This window comes from Orcinus orca, chromosome 2 (genome assembly GCF_937001465.1).
Source record: "Orcinus orca chromosome 2, mOrcOrc1.1, whole genome shotgun sequence".
Lineage (NCBI taxonomy): Eukaryota > Metazoa > Chordata > Mammalia > Artiodactyla > Delphinidae > Orcinus > Orcinus orca.
In genome coordinates this window covers 86,619,429-86,641,491 of record NC_064560.1, presented here as the reverse complement: position 1 = coordinate 86,641,491, position 22,063 = coordinate 86,619,429, and the positions used below count along the sequence as shown (strand labels likewise).

The 22,063-nt window shown below is 39.4% G+C and overlaps 1 protein-coding gene across 1 annotated transcript; it reads left to right on the top strand.

Moving 5' to 3' along the window:
• The first annotated feature begins 21,142 nt into the window (after positions 1-21,142).
• Positions 21,143-21,829, top strand: LOC101279230 (ADP-ribosylation factor 4-like). The gene has a single exon (XM_033440160.2). It carries the CDS (start codon positions 21,158-21,160, stop codon positions 21,698-21,700), a length of 543 nt encoding a protein of 180 aa, XP_033296051.2. The 5' UTR covers positions 21,143-21,157; the 3' UTR covers positions 21,701-21,829.
• The last annotated feature ends 234 nt before the right edge of the window (positions 21,830-22,063 follow it).

Genomic DNA, 22,063 nt, shown 5'->3' with positions numbered 1-22,063 from the left:
TGTACCCACAAAAGACCCTAAATAGTCAAAGCAATCTTGAGAAAGAAAAAAGAAGCTGGAAGCATCATGTTCCCTGATTTCAAACTACATTGCAAAGCTATAGTAATCAAAACAATATGGTATTAGCATAAAAACAGACATATTGATAATGGAACAGAAGAGAGAGTCCCCAAATAAACCCACGCCTATATGGTCAACTAATTTATGACAAAGGAGCCAAGAATATACAATGGGGAAAGGACAGTCTTTTCAATAAATGGTGTTGAGAAAACTGGACAGCCACATTCAAAAAGAATAAAACTGGACCACTACCTTACACCATAGACAAAAATTAACTCAAAATGGATTAAAGACTTGAATATAACACCCGAAACCATAAAACTCCTAAAAGAAAACATAGGCAGTAAGCTCCTTGACATAGGTCTTGGCAATGATTTTTTTTGGAATCTGACACTAAAAGCAAAAGCAACAAAAGAAAAACAAGTGGGACTACATCAAACTAAAAATCTTCTGGACCGCAAAGGAAACCATCAATAGAATGAAAAGGCAACCTACTGAGAGAAAATACTTACAGATTATATGTCTGAAAAGGGCTTAATACCTAAAGTATATTAAAAATGCATACAACTCAATTGCAAAAAACAATCCAATTAAAACATGGGCAGAATATCTGAATAGACATTTTTCCAAAGAAGACCCACAGATGGTCAATAGGTACATGAAAAGATGTTCAACATCGCTAATCATCAGGGAAATGCAAATCAAAACCACAATGAGCTATCACCTCACACCTGTTAGAATACTATTTTCAAAAAGGTAAGTAATAATGAGTATTGGCAAGGAGGTAAAGAATACATAACCCTTGTACACTGTGAATGGGAATGTAAATTGGTGCAGCCACTATGGAAAATAGTATGAAAATTCCTTTAAAAATTAAAAATAGAACTACCATATGATCCAGCAATTCCACACCTGGGTATTTTTCCAAGGAAAACAAAAACACCAACTCAGAAAGATACATGCACCCCCATGTTCATTGCAGTATTATTTACAATAGCCAAGATATGGAAACAACTTAACTGTCCATTGATTGATGAAAATGTGGTATATATATACAATGGAATATTATCCAGCCATAAAAAAGAATGATACCTTGCCATTTGTGACAACATGATTGGACTTCGAAGGCATCATGCTAAGTGAAATAATTCAGACAAAGAAAAATACTGTATGATGTCACTTATATGTGGAATCCAAAAAAAAAAAAAAAAGAAGAGAACAGACTGGTGGTTGCCAGAGGTAGTGGGTGAGGGGTGGGTGAAATGGGTGAAGGGTGTCAAAAGGTATAAATTTTCAGTTATAAAATAAATGTCATGGGGATGTAATGTACAGCATGGTGCCTATAGTTAATAATACTTTATTGCATATTTGAAAGTTGCTAAGAGAGTAGACCTTAAATGTTCTCATCACAAGAAAATATTTTTTTTACTACGTATGGTGATGGACATTAACTAGGCTTATTGTGGTGATCATTTCTCGATGTGTATACAAACATCAGTCATTATGTTGTACACCTGAAATGTTATATGTCAATTATACCTCAATAAAAAAAGAAACAGATTTTTGTTTATTGATTTTTGTCCTGCAACATTGCTAAATTAATTTGTTTGTTCTAGTAACTTTCATAGATTGCATGGAATTTTCTATGTAGGTGACTTGCAGATGTCTACAAATAGAGTTTTACCTTTTTCTTTTCAATCTATCCCTTTTCTTTCTTCTTATTGCCTTATTTCACTGGCTAGAATCTCCAGTACAATGTTAAATATAAATGATGAGAACAGACAACTTAGCTTTTTCTGATTTTTGGAGGAAAGCATTCAGTCTTTCACAGTTAAGTATGAGGTTGCCTGTAGGTTTTTGCTGATATTCCCTGTTGAGATGAGAAACTTCTATTGCTAGTTTTCTGAAAAGTTTTATCAGAAATGGATGTTGGGTTTTGCCAAATATTTTTTATGCATTTACAGAAATGACCATATTTCACTTGATGATTTTTAAATGTTCAACTGATATTACATTATTGGAATAAACCCCGCTGCGTTGTGATATACTTTTTATATATTTTAGATACAATTTCTTGTAATTTTGTTTTTATATTAATGTTTATTAGGGATGTGGGTTGGTAGTTCTCTTTTCTTCTGTCTTTTTCTGATTTTGGTATCAGTGTAATAATAACTTCCTCATAGAATGAGTTAGAAAGTACTCCCTCTTTTTCAGTATTCTGGAAGAGTTTGTGTAACATTGGTATTATCACCTTTTGTTAAAGTTTGATAGAATTCACCAGTAAAGATGTCTAGGCCTAGACTTTGTTTTGTGTGTGTGGGAATGTTTTTAACTACAAATTAAATTTCTTTAATGGTTATTGGGCTACCCAGATTAATGGTCCCTTATTCTTTTAATATCCTTAGAATCTGTAGTGATGTCTCTCTCATTCTTGATAATGGCGGTTTGTGTATCCTGTTTTCTTGATCAGTCTATCTGGGGGTTATTAATTTTATTGATCTTTTCAATAAATATTGAGCTTTTGGTTTCACTGATTTTTCTCTTGTTTTTTCTGTTACCAATTTAATTGACTTCTGCATTCTTTGGGTTCATGTTGCTCTTCTTTTTCTAGTTTCTTAAGGTGGAAGATCAGGTCATTGACTTGAGATCCTTCTTATTTTATGTAGGCATTTAGTATTATACATTTCTAAGTATTGTTTTTAATTGTACCCCACAAATTCTGATATGTTGTGGTTTCATTTTCATTCAGTTCAAAATACTTTCTAATTCCCTTTGATTTCTTCTTTGACCTGTGGGCTATTTAGAAGTGTGTTATGTAGTTACCGAATATTTGGAGACTTTTCCAGAGATGTTTCTGTTATTGTCATATAATTCAATTCCATTGAAATCAGGGAACATCCTTGTATGCACTGACTCCTTCTAAAGTGTTTGAAACTTGGTGCATGGCCCAGAATATGGTCCATCTTGGTAAATATTCTGTGTGCACTTGAGAATAATGTACATGCTGCTCTTGTTGTGTGGAATGGTCTATAAATATCAATTAAGTCAATTTTTTGGATAGTGCTTTTAGGTCTTCTATGTTTTACAGGTTATTTTTCTACTCATCTTGTCAATTATTGAGACAGGGGTGTTGAAATCTCCAACTATAATTGTGAATTTTTGTCTATTTATCATAGTAGTTCTATCAGTTTTTGCTTCATGTATTTTGAAGTTCTGTTATTAGCTGCATAAACATTTAGAATTATTATGTCTTGAGTAATTGATCCCTTTATCAATATGAGATGATATTATTATCCCTGGATATATTTGTTGCTCTGGAATCTACTTTGTCTGGTATTACCATAACTACCCCAGGTTTTTTAAAATTAGTGTTAGAATGTGTAGTGGGTTGAAAAGTGTCCCCCCCCCAATTCATGTCTACTTGGAACCTCAGAATGGGATCTTATTTGGAATAGGGTCTTTGCAGATGCAATTAAGGATCAAAATGTGATCATACTGGATTAGGGTGGGCCAATGAGAGTGTCCTTTCAAGACAAAAAGACACACAGAGACAAAGGGGAGGCCAGGTAAAGATGGAGGGGATATTGGAATGATGCTGCCATAAGACAAGGAACACGAAGAGCCACCAAGAAGGCTGGAAGAGGCAAAGAAGAACTCTTCATTAGAGCCTCCAGAGGGATCATGGCCCTGCCAACACCTTGATTTCAGACTTCTAGCCTCCAGAACTGTGAGAGAATAAATTTCTGTTGTTTTCAGTCAACAAGTTTGTGATAATTTGTTATGGCAGCCCTCGGAATCTAATGAACTGTGGTATATCTTTTACCATCCCTTTCCTTCAAATCTATTTGTGTCTTTATATTTAAAATGGGTTTCCTATAGTTTGAGTTTGCTTTATTTATCTAATCTTATAATTTTTTTTTCTGGGGTAGTTTAGAACATATTCCTTAATTTGATTTTTTAAAACTATTTGGTTGGGTTTATTTTTATTTTTGGGTGTGTTGGGTCTTCATTTCTGTGCGAGGGCTTTCTCTACTTGCGGTGAGCAGGGGCCATTCTTATTCACGGTGCGCGGGCCTCTCACTGTCACGGCATCTCTTGTTGTGGAGCACAGGCTCCAGACGCACAGGCTCCAGACGCGCAGGCTCAGTAGTTGTGGCTCACGGACCTAGTTGTTCTGTGGCATATGGGATCTTCCCAGACCAGGGCTCGAACCCGTGTCCCCTGCATTAGCAGGCAGATTCTCAACCACTGCGCCACCAAGGAAACCCCATGGTTGGGTTTAAATCTACCATTTTGCTGTTTGTTTTCTGTATTCTTTTCCTGCCTTCTTTAGAATTAATTGTGTATTTTTATTATTTCATTTTACATCCTTTGTAGGGTTACTAACTATACTGTTTTAAGCAATTGGTTGTGATATTTTTTGTACTTGGATCTCGTTGAGCTTTTTGGATATGTGAATATATAGTTTTCATCAAGTTTGGAAAATTTACAGCCATTATCTCTTCAACATTATTTCTTTTGGTCCTGTCTTCCTTTGTGGATTTCAATTACCCATGTATTTGGCTTACTAAAATTGTTCCACAGCTCACTGTTGCTTTGTTTATTTTTTTCGGTATTTTTTTCTCTGTTTTATTTTGGATAGTTTCTATTGCTGTGTCATCAAGTTCGCTATCCCTTTCTCTGTGCTGTCTAATCCCACCCAGCTTATTTTTCATCTCAGATATTGCAGTTTTTTCATCTCTAGACATACGATTTGGATCTTTTTTATACCTTTTATGTCTCTACTAAATATGCTCAATCTTCCCTTTAGGTTCTTGAACATATGGAATACAGTAATAATAACTTTTAATATCCTTATCTATTAATTCCATCATCTGTGTCATTTCTGGGTCAGTTTCAATTGGTTGGTTTTCTCCTCATTATGTACCTTATTCTCTATTTTTCAACCCTAATTTTTTTTTTTTTTTTTTTTTTTTTTTTTTTTGCAGTACGCGGGCCTCTCACCGTTGTGGTCTCTCCCGTTGCGGAGCACAGGCTCCGGATGCGCAGGCTCAGCGGCCGTGGCTCACGGGCCCAGCCGCTCCGCGGCATGCGGGATTCTCCCGGACCGGGGCACGAACCCGCATCCCCTGCATCGGCAGGCGGACTCTCAACCACTGCGCCACCAGGGAAGCCCCATCAATCCTAATTTTTTATTAGATGTCAGGCACTGTGAATTTTACCTTGTTGGGTGCTGGATATTTTTTTTTTTCTTCCTATATGATTCTTTAGCTTTATTCTGGGATGCAGCTAAATTACTTGGAAACAGTTTGATTTTTTTTTTTTTCCAGATCTTACTTTTAAGCCTTGTTAGATGGAACCAGAACAGAATTTTTTCTAGGGTTAATTCTGCCTCACAAATGAGGCAAAACCCTTCCTGGTACTTTTCCAATGTCCCATGATTTCTGAGGTTTTCCAGTCTGGCTGTTGAAAACAAGAATCGTTTCTAGCCTTGTGTGAGCCCCAGGAATTTTTCCTTCTAATCTTTTCTCTTTCCATGGTCTTGGATTGTTTCTTCACATGTAGGTACTGATGAGAACTTAGCTGAAGACTCAAAGAAGTCTCTCTGCAGTCCTCCAGAGCTCTCTCTCCGTGTATAGCCCTCTCTTTCCCAGTTGCTGGCCTGTGAATTGTAGCCTCCTTGCCATCCCACCTCCATCTCCTCAACTCAGGAGACTGCTGGGTTCTGCCTGGGCTCCCGCTTCCTGCAATGTGGCCTGGAATCTCTCTGGGCAGTTAGGTGGGGCAATCATAGGACTTACATTTATTCCCATCTCCCAAGGATCACCGTCCTTCTCATTCTGATATCTAGTATCTTGAAAACTGTTGTTTCATATATTTCGTCTGGGTTTTCCTTAGTTGTTTTAGGCCAGATGGTAGCTGGCAGCAGAATCCATAAGCTTACCTCACTCTATCCATTCTCCATTCTCTTGTATGTCCCCTCAAGCCCCACTCTTGCCAGAAATGTCATCTATGTTGAACCTTCCTTCAGATCAGCAGGAGGCAATGTGGCAGCAATTAGGGACATGCCCTTGGAGTCAAACATAATGTGCGCAGATCTCGGCCCTGCCAGTTCCCTGTGTCATGTTGGCCAAATTATTTCACCCACTTGAGTCTTACTTTCCGTATTTGAAAAAGAGGAAAAAATGAGACCTAGCTGCAGTGTCGTTGTGAGGATTAAATAAGGTAATGCATAGAAAGTAACTAGTACCAGGTAATGGGCTCAATAATGTAATTCAATGACTGTATGACCCAATGAATACAAGCAGGATTGGTTTTTTAAATTGCTTCAATTTCTTCATCGTCTGCTCTAGCTCTGCTCCTAGGGACAGTCCTACCATTACTGTACAGCTCCCAGAAAGGGTGGTATGACCAGCTCTAAATTTCTTGCACCAACAGAGGGGAGCAGTCATGTGGAGAACTTCCAACAGCACATACTAGAAATATCACAGACATTTGGCTGTATGAAGCATCATAATGATCTTTTCTTTGCGGCAGATTGACTTTACTAATTAGGTTGGGTTTGAGCCAATGTTAAATACAGTTTGCATGTACAGAACACAAATCAATTGGCAGAACCAGTGGAACTCAGAAACATTTTAGGTATCAGGACAAGCCAGCTATGATTAAAGCTTTGCTTCAGATAATCCTTTCTCTCTCCCCCGGCCTCCAGTTTTATGAGCTCTTTAAATATTAGGGCTATTAACCCTTTATCATAGCTGCTGCAAACATATCCTTCCCATTTGTTATTCAATTCTGTTTTTAAATTCAAATCTGTTGTAAACAGAATTTTAAATTTTCTTTGAAGTTAAACTATGGATCTTTTCTTTTGTAGCGTCTTCTACCACTTTTAGGCCTTAGAAAAACCGTATCCAGAGGTCAAATAAACATTCATCTTTATTTTCTTCCAGTTTTTAACATTTATTCTATCTAGAATTTATTTTGATTTTGACGTGTGCCATAAGGTGCGAAGGCGTTGTATTTGAGATAATTAACGCTAGCTGCTACAACTGTTAAACCCTGAAATCTCAAAGACTTAACACAACAAAGCCTTAATTCTCACTGATGTCAAGCCCAGTAATGGTCAGGTGGCACTCCTGAGTGTGTTCTTCCAAGTGGTGACTCAGGGACCCAGGCTGCTTCTGCCTGCAATTCTACCATCTCAGTCTTTTGCTTCCAGTTGGGGGACCCTGTAGAATTTTGGGTAAGAACTAACTGCTGCTGCCTGAAGACCTAATTCGATTTTTCAAACAGCCAACCAATTACGTGGCAGCAGTTACTGATCACATTTGAATTTGTTATGTGTGTACTGTGGTCTGGACTACTTATTTTGTTCTGTTGGGTAGTATGCTAGATTTTTTTCAAACTACCTCTATAATATGTTTTAGCATCCTCTAAAGTGAGCTCCTCCCTCATTATTTTCCTTTTTCGAAGTTTTCTTGGCTATTACATAATAGGTGATATTACATATTACATATCATCTCTTGGCTCTGTGAGCACATGAATTGTATTAGCACCTCAGAGACTGAACTCACCCCCTGGGGTTCAATGAATAGCTCAGGTAGAGGATGTCTGCTATATTCTGCACGTTTGTGTCTCCCCCCAAATTCTTATGTTGAAGTCCTAGTGTGATGGTATTTGGAGGTGGGGCTTTGGGAGGTAATTAGGTCATGAACGTGGAGGCTGTGATGGGGATTGGAGTCCTTATAAGAGGAGGAAGGGAGCTAGCCCTCTGTCTCTTTGCCAAGTGAGGATACAGAGAGAAAGTGGCTGTGTCTACAAGCTAGGAAGTGGGCCCTCACCAGATACTGGATCTGCCAATTCCTTGAGCTTGGACTTACCAGCCTCCAGAATTGTGAGAAATAAATGTTTGTTGTTTTAGTCACCAGTCTCTGGTACTTTTGTTATAGCAGCCTGAACTGACTAAGACAATGTCTAAATCCATGTCTCCATCTTTTAACCCTTTTCCAAACTCCAGACCCACATTTCCAGGTGCCTGATATATACTCGGAAATACCTGGAAATTTGGCTAACTCCTCCGGGGAGAGCTAGATCACGCAGCAGCAAACGGCTGATTTTTTTTTTTTTTAAAGTCAGAGGTAGAGGCAAGTTGGGAGAAGGAGAAGAGCTGATGCTTCAGAATATTGCCCCATCACCAAACAAAACCTGGAGGAATAACAAGAAAGGAACGATAATTCATGCGTCTCTTTACTTGGGAGGGCCTGCTTCACCTTGGGAAACCTTGAGAAAGCAATTTCATGAGTCTACACTCTCCTCTCCATGGCTGGGGTTGAGGGGCAGGAGGAGAGAAAGTGCAGCAAGGGCTCCAGGAACGGTTTGGACCTTGGTCCCAGCTGTCAGCAAGAGGACCTTCAGTAAGATTGGGGTGAGTTTTCACAATCTGCAATGAAGAACGGATGTCACTAAAACAGTAATAACAGCAATTGCTCTCAGTTTTTGAGCACCTGTTATGGGCTGGGTATTTTTGAACATCAACTCATTCGACCTTCACAACTCCCTGACAAGCTAACCAGTGTGACTCTGGTATATGGACGAGGAAACTCAGGTTCAGAAATGTCGAGTAGCTTACCCAAGGCCACAAAGATAAAAAGGAGCAGAGCCAGGAGTTACACTTGGTCAGTTGGCTCCAAAGACTGTGCTTCAGCTATGCTGTATCTGCCATGTTTCAAAACAGTAGGGAGACCTGGAATGTTTAAAAGCTGGTAAACAGAATTGAAAATCGTTTTGAAAATTTGTAGCAGTTGTGTGGAAGGAGTGATGCTCCATCCTACTGGTGTGGTGGAGGGAGAATTTAGTTTAATTCAAACGTGCTGAAGAAGAGTGATGTGTGGGGTGAAGTGGGAGCCAATTGGCTAGAATAACCAAACGGAGTTTCTAGACATTAGACAATTGCTTATATTTGCCCTTTGCTTTGACAGATAGACCAGCTCTTAAGGAGGAGTACCGTCATATGTAATATGCAACAGAGAGGAACTGTTGTATAAGAGGAAATCTTATTGAGCCTTAAACTGAACTAGGGCTAGGAGAGAGCTGGAGTGTGGACCAGGGTAGAGACCAGCCAGCCTTCGAGGTGACTGAAGGTCAAAGAAGAAACAAAAATGTCTTATTTGTGTCAATGGAAATCATGTGTGTTCTGAGGCGACCGCTCTTCCACGGCATTCAACCTTCAGAGCTTTAAATACAGTAAAACAGTTGTCCTAATTGGCCCATGATGGTCAGGAAACTGGATGACCACATTCTTTTAGCCTAAAGGCTCTGATTCCGTGATGGGTTATTCTGACCAGTTTGGATTGCAAAGCAGAAAGAACCCTTATTCATAGAGCATATTTCAAGAGAAATTCTTGGGAGAGAGAGTAGAATGGATTTAACCCTGGCCATGCTCCCTCAAATGCCCTTTGACAAAGAGAGTCTCGAACAAAGGGAAAACTCTAGCATGTTTGGGATTTGCTGGGCATAATACTCTTTCTGCACAAGAAACCATTATGCATTTTGCCTAGTGTGCCTGTTTCCTTAATGATTACATACATGTGTATTTTAGGAGAACTTCAGTCTTCTGTTTCTTATTCATTTACACTTTACACTTCAAAAGATTGTTTTATAAGAGTTGCTCAATGCACAAGAAATCTCATGAGTTTTTCTTCTAAATGAGCCAGCAACTTTCCAAGAATCCGGAAGCAGCAAGTTGCCAAGAATGAATAAATGAACTCCAGAAGTTTCAAGTTTGGTTTAAAATTCTGTAAGGTTTTAAGTAGGTTCTATATCTGGCTTATGTCCATGTCCTCATCTAAGACATAAACCACAGGAAGGAAGACTATTCCTGGCATGCAACTTTTTCCCAAGCAATGAACTTAATGATCATTTCCAATAATGATTAATTAGAAAATCTTAGCAAAACAGTCATAAAACAATGATGTGAGGAGGAATGCGGGTATGGTGGAATAGCTCTTGCCTGAAAGTTAGGCAGCCTCAGGCTTGGTTCTGCTACAAAATTTGCTGCACAAAGTAAATCTTGTCTATCTGTGCCTTAGTTTCCTCATTTATGAAATGAAGAAACAACAGTAGATGGTCTCTAAGATTCTGTGATGAAACTTCAAAATGACCCCTTGTCCAATCTGTGGAAACAAGTAGTCTGGGGTTTCAGTAATGTTGATCAGGACTAGAATTAGGTGATTGTGTTCCTGTCCAACTATGAAGGTTTAAAAAAAAAAGTGAAAGTGATAGACCTGTCCAAAAAAAATATGCGTAGGAAGAGAAAAAGTAAGGGGGCGTGTCTTAGTCAGTTAGGGCTGCTGTAACAAGATACCGTGGAATGGATGGCTTTAAAAACAAACATTTATTTCTCACAGTTCTGGAGGCTGGAAGCCCCAGATCCAGGTGCCAGCATGGTCGGGTGATGGTGAAGGCCTGCTTGCTGGCTCATAGACAGCTGTGTTCTCACTGTATCCTCACATGGCTGAGAGAGAGAGCTCAGGTCTCTTCATTCCCTTTGAAGGGCACCAATGCCATAATGGGAACTCTACCCACACGACCTCATCCAAACCCAATTACCTCCCAAAGGTTCCATCTCCAAACACTACCACATTGGGGATTAGGGCCTTAACATATGAATTTGGTGGGGAAGGGGAACACAAATATTCAGTCCATAGCCAGGGGTGTAACAGATGTTAGTGTCTCACCCAGATCCCCAGTACCAGGCTGGTGCACCCAACCTCTGGCTGCTGTGGGTGTTGGCTGCTAACAGCTTACACCTGCACTCTTGCCTGGAGGCGCACCCTCGGCTGATAGAAGCTGAAAGTGGAGGAGGTTACAAATCTCACCTACTCAGGAGGCATCTTGGCCAAGGGCTGACCAGCGGGGGAGTCTAGTAGCCCAGCCCCCTTGCCTCTGGGCACTTGGTGACCCAGGGCTCTCCACTGATCAGGCTGTGGCTAGATTTCCCCTGACATCTTTGCAAAGCTTCCTCCCCTGCCTTCTCCTGTTTCTCTCACTCATCTGCAGGTTTCTCCTGAGAGTACTCCCTCAATACATCACTTGCCCAAGAATCCGTCTCAGTCTCTGCTTTGAGGGACCTGACCAACAATGAAGGGAAGAAGGAAAATGAGTTGTGTAACTCATTAGTGTTATAAGAACCATGCTGGGCTCAAGTGTCCTGGGCCTGGCATGGACCAGGTCGTGATGGAGAGAGCAGGGGCGCAGGGCACTAGAGAGCTCTGGAAAACAGAGCTCTGTGGTCTGGGTAGGAGCTTTATGCAGTCAGCCAGCCAGCCAGCAGCCATTTGCAGAGCACTATTACTGTCATGATTCAGGGTTGCCAGCAGCTTCGCTCAGGTCAACTCAGTTCATGCTGTAACTTGACCAAGCTAGGCCTTGCGTGTGCTGAGGACTCAGCAGTAGGCTGAGGAAGGCAGGGCATGGGCATTGTAGCAGGGGATGGGAAGCATCTGTTCTGCCCAGGAGACATATGAATACAGGACTAGGAGATTTGAGAAGGAGGAAAGATCACACTCATCTGAAGATCAGAGAAGACTTTCTGAGGGAGACGGCATTTATTCCAGACCCTGAAGGATGTGTCTGATTTAAAAATGTGGAGACATGTGGGGGGAGAGCTTTCTAGAAGGAAAAAGAGTCTTATCTAAATGAATGAACTTTTTAAATATTTTTTCTTTTTCTCCGTGAAACTATACCGAAGTAAAATTTCAACCTTGGGCGTGATTCACAGGTCTGACACTCCATATGGGGAATTGAAACTAAGGTCCCCTGGGACTGAGAGCCCCGGGATCTGTTTTCCTCCTGGCGGAAGCTATATGTCCCTTGTGAGCGCTCTCAAATACTTTCCAGGATGCACTCCCTTTTCTATGGTCCCATGTGGTGGCATATATAATACTAGGGGACTCATTCGGGGAGGGCTACAGACCTCAGTCCCCAAGGGGAAACCAGGGCAATGCTAAGTGAAGGGGAGAGATTGTGAAAGCTCCCTAAAGATAAGGACCCAGGCTGAGCAAGGGCAGGAGAGAATACCATGTGCCTGAATCAGGGAATTCTCAGGGGAGACGAGAAAGCTAAGACAGACGGCAGCTGGTGTAGGCATCAGCAGATGGTCTGCCTCGCTGCTGGAGATGGGACAGCAATCGTAGACAAAGGCGCCATCCTGGAGAGAGGAGGACGGCCACACTGGCCCTTCTGCAGGAGTCCTTGGCCAAGCTGGGGAGAGAAGCCTCTCGCCTTCTGCCAGGAAATGGGATAAAGGAGGGAAAAAGGCGGTCTCTAGCTTTCATCTCTACGAGGGTCAGGAAGCAAAGAGACGGATGGAGAGTGTTGAGAATTGTCACTGCTTTATGTCAAGGTCAAGAAAGAAAGGAGCCTGTTGCACTAGAACCCTTCAGGTTGTCTTCCCCGAGAGGTGGGAGTGGAAATGAATAAACGGGCCAATCTGAGCCACCAAGGAGAGGGGCCTGGAGAGAGATTACCTCAAAAGGGCTGAAGGGTTAAGGAGGCTTATGTTAGCATTTCTGTCAAAGTGTGAAGTCATAACCTTGGGACTTGAGATACTATTCTGACTTTACAATATTATAGAATTTTTATACAGCAAATCCTTTTCTTTGTGATTTCTCTGAGTATTCATACGTTTAGAAAATTACCCCCTTCAAGCGGTTTGATTTCATATTCTCCAAGTTTTGTACAATTTGAAAAGTTAATTCTTTAAAATCCCTGGAATTAGTTTTGGTGCATATAGTGAGCTGTGAGGATCTCATTTAAAAAATAATCTGTAACTCTCTCATTGATGAAAAAAGAAAATTGGTGTTTTGTTATTATAGCAGTAATTAGGAAAATAGGGAAGGACTGAAAGAAGAAAAAAACATCATGTTCTCATCACCCAGAACTAATCATTTTTGGTACATTCCCTTTCATTCTTTTGGTGTCTATAGTTTTATTGATTGTGATCATATGACACATGCAAAATTATATAGGCTAATTTTTAAAACTAACTATTTTGATAAAATAAATGTTATGTAGGCTCATTAGAGAAAGTCTGGAAAATACATAAGTTTATGAAGCAGGAAATGAAATTCAGTTTTGTGTATTTCCTCATAGTATAATTTTTATAACCATACTTTTATGTTTTTTAAATCACTGAGACCATACAATACATGGTGAACTTTAAGCATTGGGAACACACGTTAGCAGGCTCTAGATGAAAGATACTAGAATGAGGGACACAGAAATATATCTACATATATATCTAATCTATGTCTTCTGTGTATCTGTGGAACCTGTGATTTATTAGTCTTTCCCCACAAATATATCAACACTCAGGTTGCTCAATGTAAATTTTTTCAATTAGTAATATTTTATTTCTTAAGGTGGATACATAGTATTTATTGTACTATTATTTTTTTAATTAAAATTCAGGGGACATCAAGATGTGTTTAGGGACTTCCCTGGCGGCGCAGTGGTTAAGAATCCGCGTGCTAATGCAGGGGACACGGGTTCAATCCCTGGTCCGGGATGATCCCACCTGCCACAGAGCAACTAAGCCCGTGCGCCAAAACTACTGAAGCCCGCGTGCCTAGAGCCTGTGCTCCACAACAAGAGAAGCCACCGCAATGAGAAGCCCAGCCCGCGCACCGCAACAGAGAGTAGCCCCTTGCTCGCCGCAGCAGGAGAAAGCAACAAAGACCAAACGCAGCCAAGAAAAAAAAATCTGTTAACCGTTTAAAAAAAAAAAAAAAGGATGTGTTTAGTTTCTTTTCAACGTTTTATCTGGCAATAATTTCAAATTTATAAAGATAGAATAAGAAGCATCCATATACCCTGATTTACTTATTGTTAACATTTTGAACCCATTTGCTTTATCATGTACCCTCTCTCTCCAAAATTTTTTCCTGCACCATTTGATGGTAAGCTATATGCCTCATAGTCCTTTACCCCTAAATACTTTGGTGTTTCCTAAGAATAGAAATAGTCTCTTACATAACTACAGTACAGTTATCAACTTCATATACTTACAACTTACATTGCTACAGTAATTGTTATCTAATCTACTGTCTGTATTCTAATTTCGTCAATTGATCTAATAATGTCCTTTATTGCATTTTCCCCTCCAGCACAGAACCCAGTCAAGGGTCAAGTACTGCTTTTAGCTGTCATATCTCTTTAGCCTCTTTTAATCTAGAACATTTCCACAGCCTTTCTTTGATTTTTATGACATTGACATTTGTTAAGAATAGAGTCCCTCTCACCTATCTTTTAAACTAGAATATTCCTTATATATACAAATGCTCATTTTGATTAAATTGTGGTTATGACTTCATGACCAGAATACTGTATCGGAGATGTGGTGTCCTTTCAGGGTATCACATTTGGAAACACACAATGTTCACCTGTCCCTCCTAGTTGTCATTAATTTTAATCACTCTGCCAAGGTGTTGCCCTATTTCTGTCATTGTAGAATTAGTTCTTTGCCTCTCCCTTGCAACTAATAAGCAGCCTATAGATAGACACTTTAAGACCATATAAGTATCCTGCTTCTCATCAGAACTTCCCCTAGAATTAGTATCCACTGATGATTCTTGCCTGATTCAATCTTTATAATGATGATTACAAAATGAAGATTTTCCTAACTCTAGAATTCCCTCCACATTCACCAGCTGGCTCTTGACATTCTTCAAGAGAACTCCTTGACATTCAAGAGACCACCCCCCGACTCCCACCCCTATGTATTTATTTATTATTTGTTATTTCTCAGTTTTCAGTGTAGGCTCACAAACCCTTATTTTTTCTATGGTTTATAACACATTACTGCACTTAAGTATTTTGGGCAGACTGTCCCAGATGTGGCCAGTGGGGATCCCTTCAAGCTGGTTCTTGTGTCCTTGTGACACACCCCAGCATTCTCTAAGTACTTCCTTACTTTCTGGAATAACAAGCTGTTCTAGGCTCATCTTGTACCCACCCTGTCCTAGCCTCGGGATCAGCCATTTCTCCAAGGAGCTAGGTGTTGTGTGCTTAGTTTTAAGAGTTCTGCATGGCTTATTACAAAATTGTAAACTTATCTCTTCTTCCCTTAACTTCCTGCTTCCCAGAGGCAACTATTATACTTTCAACTCTTTAAGTGATTCTATTTGCCTCTGAATTACTAAATAACATGCTTCTGCTGCTACTTCTAGATTTTTCACAAGCATGAATATTTCCCATCTCCTTATGCTCTCAATGCACTTATATCATAAATTTGGTTACCTCAATATTCAATGTTTACATTATTATGGTGATGTAAGTACTATTCATGGTTGAACTATGAGTGTCCTATGATTAAGATGACTTTTCCCTTCCTGCATAAGGTTTTACTTTCCCTGGAATTAACTGTCTTAATTTCTCCATTTGCTTAGCTTCTTTGTGTGTATTATCATCACTAATTCAACCCCAAATCCTCTACCAATTCTCTAAATCTGCTCATGATTGCTCCAGATGCATCAGATGTACATTCAATTTCACTTTCTGGAAGTACCTGTCCCTGGAGCCTTCTAAACTGCTCTGGTATGGGCTGGTTGTGATACAGATATGATCTTGGTTTCCTTCACCATTATCTTGGGGAGTTCCCTCATACCTTTTTTGGATCCCCTTGTCCCTGATTCCCATCTCTTTCTATATTTAGTCCTTTGTTTTGATGAATCACAACCTCTAGTAGTTTCTTAAAAAAACAACCATTAATTGACAACTTGACTTGAATTAGGATTCTAGGTCAGGTATACAAGTTTAACTCAGAATTTTGGAGGAATTATTCCCTGTCTTCCAGCTTCTAATGTTGCTATCAAGAAGCCTAAAAAGCAATTTTGATTCTTAATTATTTGTATGAAGACATTTTCCCCCTTTCTGGAAACATCTCCTCTTTATTTTTAGTTTCTGAAATTTTATCATGACATGCCTTGGTGTGGCTCTATTTTTACCCATTAGACACTCAAAGGGTTCTTTTGATCTGGAAACACCTACCCTCCAGTTTTGAAAATTTTTCTTGAGTTATTTCTTTGATGATTCCCTCTCATTTTTCTTTCTGTAATTCATATCACAGACCTCCCAAACTGAGTCTTGATTTTCTTTTCTATTTTCCATATTTTTAGGTGTTTTCCCCCCTCCCACTTTCTGGAAGTTTTTTGTTTTTTTTGTTTTTTGCGGTACGCAGGCCTCTCACTGTTGTGGCCTCTCCCATTGCGGAGCATAGGCTCCAGACGCGCAGGCTCAGCAGCCATGGCTCACGGTCCCAGCTGCTCCGAGGCATGTGGGATCTTCCCGGACCGGGGCACGAACCCGTGTTCTCTGCATCGGCAGGCAGACTCTCAACCACTGTGCCACCAGAAAAGCCCTCTGGAAGATTTTTTTTTTTTTGGAAGATTTTAAAAAAATAATCTTCCATAAGAATCAATGTCGTCAAAATGACTATATGACCCAAGGCAATCTACAGATTCAATGTAATCTCTATCAAATTACCAATGGCATTTTTCACAGAACTAGAACAAAAAACTTTAAAATTTGTATGGAAATGAAAAAGACCCCAAATAGCCAAAGCAATCCTGAGAAAGAAAAACAGAGCTGGAGGAACCAGGCTCCCTGACTTCAGACTATACTACAAGGTTACAGTCATTAAAAGAGTATAGTACCGGCACAAAAACAGACATATAGATCAATGGCACAGGATAGAAAGCCCAGAAATAAATCAACGCACCTATGGTCAATTAACCTATGACAAAGGAGGCAAGAATACACAATAGAGAAAAGAGAGTCTCTTCAATAAGTGGTACTGCGAAAACTAGACAGTTACATCTAAAAAATGAAATTAGAACACTCCCTAACACCATACACAAAAATAAACTCAAAATGTATCAAAGGCCTAAATGTAAGACTGGATACTATAAAACTTTTAGAGGAAATCATAGGCAGAACACACTTTGACATAAATTGCTGCAATATCTTTTTGGATCCACCTCCTAGAGTAATGAAAATAAAAACAAAAATAAACAAATGGGACCTAATTATACTTAAAAGCTTTTGTACAGCAAAGGAAACCATAAACAAAATGAAAAGACAATGCACAGAATGGGAGAAAATATTTGTGAATGATGCGACTGACAAGGGATTAATCTCCAAAATATACAAACAGCTCATGCAGCTCAATATCAAAAAAGCAAACAACCCAATCAAAAAATTGGCAGGAGATCTAAATAGACATTTCTGCAAAGAAGACATACAGATGGTCAAAAATCACATGAAAAGATGCTCAACATTGCTAATTATTAAAGAAATGCAAATCAAAATTACAATGAGGTATCACCTCACAGCAGTCAGATGGCCATCATAAAAATGTCTACAAATAATAAATGCCGGAGAGGGTGTGGACAAAAGGGAACCCTCTTACACTGTTGGTGAGAATGTAAATTGGTGCAGCCACTATGAAAAACAGTATGGAGGTTCCTTAAAAATCTAAAAATAGAGCTACCATATGACCCAGCAATCCCACTCCTGGGCATATATCCAGAGAAAACCATGCTTTGAAAAGATACATGCACCCCTATGTTCATTGTAGCACTATTTACAATAGCCAAGATATGGAAGCAACCTAAATGTACATCGACAGAGGAATGGATAAGAAAGATGCGGTACATATATACAATGGAATATTAGTCATAGAAAAGAATGAAACAATGCCACTCGCATTAACACGGTTGGACCTAGAGATTATCATACTAAGTGAAGTAAGTCAGACAGAGAAAGACAAATATCACATGATATCACTTATATGTGGAATCTAAAAAAAAATGATTCAGATGAACTTATTTACAAAATAGAAACTGACTCACAGACTTAGAAAACAAACTTATGGTTACCAAAGGGGAAAGTTAGGGGGAGGGATAAATTAGGAGGTTGGGATTAACATATACACAGTACTATGTATAAAATAGATAATCAACAAGGACCTACTGTATAGCACAGGGAACTCTACTCAGTATTCTGTAATAACCTATATGGGAAAAGAATCTGAAAAAGAATAGATATATGTATACGTATAACTAAATCACTTTGCCGTACACCTGAAACTAACACAACATTGTAAATCAAATATACTCCAATATAAAAAATAAAGATAATCTTCCAACATTTCTATTCAGTTAACTTTTTTTGCTATTGTACTTTTAATTTATAAGAGCTCTTTTCTTGTTCTCTGAATATTCTTTCACTATAGCAATCTTTCTTATTTTGTAGGTGTTGTATCATTTTTTTGAAGCAAAGTATATCTCAGGATATTAATGGTAAGTTTTCATTAAAAAATTTTTTTGGCCCATACACAGTCTGTTTTCTTCAGCTTACTTTTTCTGGTTATTTCTCTTGGCCTCTTTCTCCCATATTAAATGCTTTCCTCAGATGTTCAATGATCCTTGAATATGTAATGAAGCTTTTTAAAAAGTAAACTTTATGAGATATAATTTGTATTCTCATTCCACTGGTATAATTTACATACAATCAATGTACCAATTTTAACATGTATTTACGGGTATATACCCATGTAACCATCACTACAATCAAGATGTAGAATATTTCCATCACCCCCGTACCCTTTATAGTCATTATTCCCCCAACTCCAACCTTAGTCAAACAGTGATCTGCTTTATGCCACAATAGATTAGTTTTGCTTGCTCTAGAATTCCATACAAATGACTTCATGTGTAATGTTTCTGAGATTCATTAATGATGCGTGGATCTGTAGTTTATTTCCTTTTTTATTGCTGAATAGTATCCCATTACATGAATAGAGCACAATTTGTTTATCCATTCATTTAGAGATGGACATTTGGCTTGTTTCCAGTTGAAGCTATTAGGCATAGAGCAGTTATGAATATTTGTGTATAGTGTATTGTATGGACAAATGTTTTCATTTCTCTTGGGTAAATACCAAGTTGTAGAATTGCTGGGGTTTATGGTAAGGATATTCTTAACTTTATAGAAAAAAAACTGTCAAACTGTTTTCCCAAAGTGGTTGCACTGTTTCTACATTCCCATCAGCAATGTATGAGAGTTCTAATTGCTCTGCATCTTTACCAACACAGTATAAACAGTCTTTTAATTTTAGTCATTCTAGTGGTATGTAATGTTACCTCATTATGGTTTTGATTTACATTTCCTTGGTAATTAATGAGGTTGTCTTCATATGCTCTGCTCAAGGTGTAGGGCACTAAAAAGATGATTGGATGATCAGGCCAGTGTGAAAGACTTGTCAACTGAGGCTTCACTGAATAGGTTTTTTTTCCCCTCTTAGACTGGTTAGATTCCCCATAGAAACCTGCCAGAAGCCATGCATGGTTTCTAGGATTCTGAAATCCAAGTGTGAGAAGAGAGCAGGATGTTTCAACTTCCAGTATTTAATCCCTGCCTTCAATTGAGTCTGGTGTTTCTTAGGACTTGTTTTGTGCTCTCCAGAGAATAAAACTACAGTTTTCTGCAGAGTGAGGCAGGGGCTATTCCCTAGCTGAGCTAAATGGATGAGGGCATGGTTGGTGGTGAGGCGGGGAGGCAGTGGGGTGGAGGGGGTGGAGTCTAACTGTTCCTTTAGCTGACTTTCACTACCTTTCTCTTTCCAGATCTACCTTTACTCCTACTTCCAGAGGTATCCGGTCCTGCAAATTTCTGAGCCCTTTGAGCGCTGTACAGTGTTATTGATTAGCTTCTCGACTACTCGAGTTCCCTAATTGTGAAAATGATTGCTATGTCACTTTATGCAGCTCTATTTTTGTAAAGGGAAAGATAAAAAAATGTGTTTAGTAATTTTCTCAGCATACGATACCAACAGCATAAGGATGCAACCCCTGTTAGTAAGTGCTGGGCCAGAAGAGAGCTGCAATTGTTCAAGTTGTCAAACGGGGCAAGTTGTAGAGAAATGGCAAAACCAGAGTTCAGACATGGCTGCAACTTAAAGAAAACAGCAGAAAACTCACCAAGGAAGCACTTTGGGGGTCTAGCTTTGCCTTCGGCTTATAGACTGTCCCTGAGTACATGCAGTTCAACTGAATTCAGGATCCAAGATGACTTGCCAATCATTTAATGTCATTACTTCCATGTTGTTGATGTTCTTGTTTTTTTTTAGTTAATAGACTTTAAAAACTGTTAAGCCGTTTTAGGTTTACAGAAAAATTGAGCAGAAAGTACAGAGAGTTCCCCTCATTTCCCAACCCCAATTTCTCCAATGATTAGCATTTTGCATTAGTCTGGTACGTTTGTTACAATTGATGGACCAATATTGATATGTTATTATTAACTAAAGCCCACAGTTTACGTTAGGGTTCACTGTTTGTGTTGTATATTCTATGCGTTTAGGCAAATGTAAAATGCCATGTACCCACCATTACTGTATTATGTAGAATACTTTCACTGCCCTAAAAAGCCTCTGTGCTCCACCCATTCATCCTTCTCCCCAACAAACCCTGGCAAGCACTGATCTTTTTACTGTCTTCATAGTTCTGTCTTTTCCAGAATATCATGGAGTTGGAATTATACGGTGTGTAGGCTTTTCAGATTGGCTTCTTTCACGAAGTAACATGCAGTGAAGTTTCCTTCATGTCTTTTTGTGGCTTGATAGCTCTTTTCTCTTTAGCGCTGAATAATATTCCATTGTCTGGATGTATCACAGTTTATTTATCCATTCACCTACTGAAGGACATTTCGGTGCTTCCAAGTTTTGACAATTATGAGTAAAGCTGTTATAAATATCTGTGTGCAGGTTTTTGTGTGGGCATGAGTTTTCGACTCATTGGGGTTAATACCAAGGAGTGAGACTGATCGATCACATGATAACAGTATTTTAGAGTCGTCGAGCAGGTTATCACCCTGCTAATTTCTGTCCCAGAGGGGAGCTCCATCATACACACTGGCTAGCAAGCCGTCCCTGCGGCCCTCAGCTCCTCTTTCCTCCCTGAGTTTGCCAGGAGGATGAAAGAAGGCCCGGGGTCGCCCCAAACCCCTTCTGCTCCTGCCCTTCGCAAGTGCCACTACGACCATGGGCTTCACCATCTCCTCCCTCTTCTCCCGTCTCTTCAGCAAGAAGCAGATGTGCATTTTGATGGCTGGATTGGATGCTGCTGGCAAGACGACCATTCTGTATAAACTGAAGTTAGGAGAGATAGTCACCACCATTCCTATCATTGGTTTTAATGTGGAAACAGTAGAATATAAGAACATTTGTTTCACAGTATGTGATGTTGGTGGTCAAGATAAAATTAGGCCTCTCTGGGGGCATTACTTCCAAAGTACCCAGGGTCTTATTTTTGTGGTCGATAGCAATGATCATGAAAGAATTCAGGAAGGAGCAGAAGAGCTGCAGAAAATGCTTCAGGAAGATGAGCTGCGAGATGCCATGTTTCTGCTTTTTGCAAGCAAACAGGATTTGCCGAATGCTATGGCCATTAGTGAAATGACAGATAAATTAGGTCCTCAGTCTTTTCGTAACAGAACGTGGTATGTTCAAGCCACTTGTGCTACACAAGGAACTGGTCTGTATGAGGGACTTGACTGGCTGTCAAATGAGCTTTCAAAACGTTAAATGAAACTCGATATCTAACCAAGGACATGTTTGATGGAATCGGTCTAGGCTTGTTACAACGAAATTAGTTTGCATCTTGGTTATTAAACAGTATCTGGGACTGGTTTGGGCAGAATAGTACAGCGTTTTAACTTATTTTGTTGCCAGTTATTGTTTACCAAGTATAATGTTGCCATTTAGCAATATGCTTGGTTTTAAAGAGATTCTCTTGGGGAAAAAAAGTGTCCTCTTTTACTTTCCTTAAGCCTAAATGCCTGGACGTAGCTAATGTGACACCTTTAAATAAATCCATTTTGAATGTTTTTTTGAGCCCACAACAAATAATGTTTTAAAGTTATCCCCTTGCTACTTTACTGATACCTT

Excerpts from the sequence above, each read along its gene's own strand:
- LOC101279230 (XM_033440160.2), top strand. The coding sequence starts at position 21,158 with ATGGGCTTCACCATCTCCTCCCTCTTCTCCCGTCTCTTCAGCAAGAAG.